We start from the raw sequence: 5,065 nt of genomic DNA, 5'->3' as shown, positions 1-5,065 counted from the left end.
TTCTGTGGCTCAACAGGTAAATTAGGTCTCTAAACTAACATGAGTGAAAATGCTTTTAATGAATGAGATATGAAGGTATCAAACATGTGTTTTACACTTAACCATTTTCTCTTGATCTCAGCTGTTACCTGCCCAGTTTGCTCGGCTCCATAAAACTGTATGTGTATACGTCATACCTGTGTTGTCTACCTGCGTTGTCTACCTGCGTTGTCTACCCGGACGTTAGATTCTGTCTAAAGTCAGAGGAAAGAAAAATACCACAACCATCATTGTTTTTTTTAAACGTCCCGACGAGCCTTGAACTGACACATTTTCCCCTCTGTTGTGGTTTACTGGCTCATGGTTCTCAGGTCAACAAGTTAAATATTGGAATAGCATTTGGAGCTGCAGGCAGGGGAAAGTAAGACGTGTAGTCAGCTGTGGGGCTGCAGTGCTGGGAGCCTACAGTTTATAGAGGGGCCTTCTGGACTGTAAACAGACCCCCGTGTATTGTCGAGGTGCATACCTCGCTTTGCCAAAGCCTCTTTTGGGCTGGGAAGGATTTGGAAGGCTGCCGCCTGCTGCAGTGCAAATATACTCGACTGGAGCTCATAAAAGTCAAACGCTGAAAGCAAGCTGGGCCTGGTTGTGACCCGGCTCCGACACGTTCTGTTGGTGAAAGTGATTTTTACAGAACCAGGCAGGGGAGAGCTGCTGGTGCTGACAGCCATACGCACGGCACTGTCTTCATGTTTTATGACTTATGTTACAGGAAGTGTTTGTGTGCTTTTATACAACAATGCCACCATTCAAATCTAATCACAACTATGGCAAATGAGCGTAACGCTGAGTGTGTGTGTGTGTGTGTGTGTGTGTGTGTGTGTGTGTGTGTGTGTCTGTGCTGTGTGTGTGTGTGTGTGTGTGTGTGTGTGTGTGTGTGTGTGTGTGTGTGTGTGTGTGTGTGTGTGTGTGTGTGTGTGTGTGTGTGTGTGTGTGTGTGTGTGTGTGTGTGTGTGTGTGTGTGTGTGTATGTGTGTGTGTGTGTGACACACCATCAATTTAATACTTTGATGGTGGCATCGTTGAAATATGAACACGCATTTATAAACAATATCAAAATTCTGGCTTCTGAGACACGGGGTAATCAAGTAGACAGGGGATGGAACCTATTACTGTAAAATAAAGTTATTCTTAGAAAATGTTTACTTCTTAAAATTTAATCAAGATTTCCTTCAACTGTGTCCCAATTATACTGCGTGCTGCCAGTAGTGCTGCGTTTGTCATATGAAGCTTTTCAAAATGACTGCCAAAAAGCCAAGCGGAGTCGTCTTGTGCATTTGGGAGTTCTGTTATCACCATAATTAACTGCAGCCAGCATAATTTCTGGCAGAGTTTTTTCAAATAAATTGTGAGCGCGCTAGATTTAATTTCAGTGTTTCGCCTGTGCAAATAGTGAAATGTTTAAACAGTTTGTTTCTAACTTTCTAACTCAATATTCACATTGGCCAGCCTGGCCGACAGTGGGCGGTGAGAGGGGAACAGGAATATGTGCATTCTACATCAGAGGAGACGCTTACAGCAGTTTCGCATAATGCAGCATTTTGTCACTCACTCGTTAACGACCAAATCCATCAAATAATAATTATTATTAATCATCATTTCTTTATCCGGATTTCTCTCCCATTTTCTCCCCAATTGTACTTGGCCAATTCCCCCTGCTGTCCCGGTCGTGGTGCCACACCCTCTGCCGATCTGTGGAGAGCCGGAGACTAGCACATGCTTCCTCTGATACATGTGCAGTCGCCAGCTCCTTCTTTTCACCTGACAGCGAGGGGTTTCACGGGCAGCGGATCACGCTATTCCCCCCCAGTTCCCCTCCCCCCGAAGAGGCACCCCTAACAACACTAGTACTAGTGCAGGGACCAGGACTCATACCCCACCTGCTTCCTCCCCCCGCAGACACAGCCAATTTATTGTGTCTGTAGGAATATCTGACCAAGCCGGAGGTGCTGCTTCCGGGGATCGAACCCGGGTCTCCAGGGTGGTACTGTTACTGACTCGACACTACCCAGACGCCTCCAAAATAAGACTTCTTCAACAGAACATGGAAAGTGCGGTGGAGTTTGTCAGAGGAGAGGCGAGATCCCTCTGTAGCCTACATGGACCTCTGTGCTCCAGAGCGCGCAGCTCTTTTTTATGGGGTAATTACTTTTAACAGAAAACAGAGAGCACTGTACTGACGCATTACACATCACATGAAGAGAGGGGGCGCCGCGCTGCAACTTCAATGATCTCTGACAACACTTCCATTCTCCCAGAGCCCAAACAAAAAAAGCCTGCGATCTCTAGAACCAGGCCGTGACCTCCTCCAATCTCTTATTAATTAACACGTGTGCTCACAGGCGACACCATGTGGCCTTTTTTAAACGTTAATTGACCTGGTGACGTATTTCTCTGTTGTGATTTTTTACATTTTTTTATATGCTGCAGTGGAGCAGACGTGTTCTGGACCTGATGTCTGCTGTCATGATCTTCATTAAACCCAGTGTCCACCAGCTACGGTGCGGCTCTGTGTGGCTCGGGTTTATACCGCTGCTGAGGCAGGCAGGCAGACAGACAGACAGACAGACAGACAGACAGGCAGACAGACACACAGACAGACACACAGACAGACAGACAGACACACAGACAGACAGACAGACAGACAGACAGACAGACAGACAGACAGACAGACAGACAGACAGACAGAGACCGACAGACAGACAGGCAGACAGACAAACAGGCAGAGAGACAGACAGACAGACAGACAGACAGACAGACAGAGAGACACACAGACACACAGACAGACAGACAGACAGGCAGACAGACAGACAGACAGACAGACAGAGAGACACACAGACACACAGACAGACAGACAGGCAGACAGGCAGACAGACCCGGTCTGGCTCAGATTAGAGAAGACTCACATTAATTGAACTGGAGTGGAGCCGCCTGCTGCACGCTGCCTCACGCTATGAACTCCCCATAATTTTACCAATATGGCCGATAAGTGTTTTAATGGGATGTGTTGCACTGAAACACTGAAACATGATGACTTCTGAAAGGTCAGTGAAACCTTTCCAAAGAAGTGCACGTTAAGTCAAGTCACCCGTGGGTGTTCCCCACTTGCTTTTGTCACATAAACAGCCGTAAAGTTGGCGAGCGCCACCGATTTCTCTTGGCAACCGCTTCCACTTCCAAGGCCCACAGCCTCTCTGCCTTCACTCAGCTCAGCTCACGACCAAGTTAGCCTGAAGCTGTCTGACCCAATGCACCTTACCTGGAGCTAATTAAAGCTCCTATATGTCACTCCAATTAAATATTAGTTTAAAAAAAATATTTTATTTGCATTATTATTATTATTATTATTATTATTATTATTATTATTATTATTATTATTATTATTATTGTTATTATTATTATTATTATATTATTACTAGGGGTCTCACGATACACTCAGTTCACGATACGATACGATACACGATATTGGGTTCACGATAACGATACGATACGATATTTTAACAATATTCTTTTGCGATCGATTTGAAAGTTGAGGGGGCATCCTCCATGCTAATTTGAGTAATTTAACCATTTTCATCCTCCGTGTCTGTAACGTCCCTCGTCTGTTCAAACAAAGCAATGAAAAGGAGAGCGAGCATGCAATCAGATGCAGATCAGTGCCACCATGTTCAGCTTCTTTTTCTCGCGATATGAGATTTCATCTCAACGATACATATTGTCACATTTTGATATCGCGATATATTGTGGGATGATATATTGTGACATCCCTAATTATTACTATTGTTACTATTATTAATAATAATTATTGTTATTGTTGTTATTTTGTTGTTGTTGTTGTTGTTGTGGATTGCCTATATTGTTCTACACAGTATTGTTTCAGTAATTATCCAGGCTTTATTGTCTCTATTATCATAATCTATGGCCTTTCAGGCCTATGTGCAGTAAGCACATAGGCCGCTGCTGGATAGAGCATGGACCTGCAAGCTGGTTCAGTTGTGCAGCAGCTAAATGAAGAAGTAGTTTGATGTCACCCCCCCAGAGCAGAGGTGAAGTTAGGCTGAAGGAACACATTATTATTAGTAGGCTATAATCATATTAATAACCATTCTAATTACAGCCACTGTCACCACCCACCCTAACTATCTTAACGGGGCTCAAATAGTCACAAACGCAGGTCCGTGGTCGAACAAGGTTCCCTGACGTGTGTGTGTGTGTGTGTGTGTGTGTGTGTGTGTGTGTGTGTGTGTGTGTGTGTGTGTGTGTGTGTGTGTGTGTGTGTGTGTGTGTGTGTGTGTGTGTGTGTGTGTGTGTGTGTGTGTGTGCGTGCGTGTGCGTGTGCGTGTGCGGTCACACTCACCGCCTTCGGTGCGTCGCACTGCCTCGGTCTGCCCCGCTCTGCGCCCCGGGGTGCCGCAGCCCGGGCAGCAGGGTGCAGGAGAGCCAGCAGCACCCAGCACAGAGCACCCGCCACACACACCATCATGTCAGCCAGAGAGAGAGAGAGGGAGAGAGGGAGAGAGAGAGAGAGAGAGGAAACTTCTGACAGACACTTCCTTCTCTCTGTCTCTCTCTTCTGTCTTTATCCCAGTCGACTTTGCGGTAAGTTTGTTCACGGTGCCGCTGGGGCTCACATGTGCCGCTAGGCACCACGTCGCCTCTCCGCCATTCCCGACGCTCGTCCCGGCTGCTTTGTGACTTTCTCCCGGCCTGTCTCTCCTGCTTCACCCGCTGCTGTCCCGTCCCAAGTCCCGACACGAGCCCAGCGAGCCGAGCTGCCTGTGTGGACTCTGTGCCTGAAGTTTGCGCGATGCGCTGCTGCGCTGCGCTCCTCCACAAGTTTGGAGCGTCCTGACTGAAAGAGGAGGTGGGCCGCTTTAACCCCCCACCCCACTTCTCCAACACACACTCTCTCTCTCTCTCTCTCTCTCTCTCTCTCTCTCTCTCTCTCTCTCACACACACACACACACACACACACACACACACACACACACACACACACACACACACACACACACACACACACAC

General features: G+C 47.0%; 1 protein-coding gene across 1 annotated transcript in view; it reads right to left on the bottom strand.

Annotated features, from left to right (window-relative positions):
- Window positions 1-4,519, bottom strand: part of trabd2b (TraB domain containing 2B) — a gene marked incomplete at both ends in the record, with an annotated part of 107,254 nt that extends 102,735 nt beyond the window's left edge. The window contains one exon of the mRNA XM_083647618.1: window positions 4,397-4,519. Within this exon, the coding sequence (XP_083503744.1) occupies window positions 4,397-4,519 (123 nt within the window). The remainder of the gene's footprint in view (window positions 1-4,396) is intronic.
- Window positions 4,520-5,065: the final 546 nt, after the last annotated feature.

Source organism: Poromitra crassiceps (assembly GCF_964638095.1).
Source record: "Poromitra crassiceps genome assembly, chromosome: 12".
NCBI classification, from domain to species: domain Eukaryota; kingdom Metazoa; phylum Chordata; class Actinopteri; order Beryciformes; family Melamphaidae; genus Poromitra; species Poromitra crassiceps.
The sequence above is the reverse complement of the archived record's forward strand: the minus strand, read 5'-3'. Positions and strand labels throughout refer to the sequence as shown.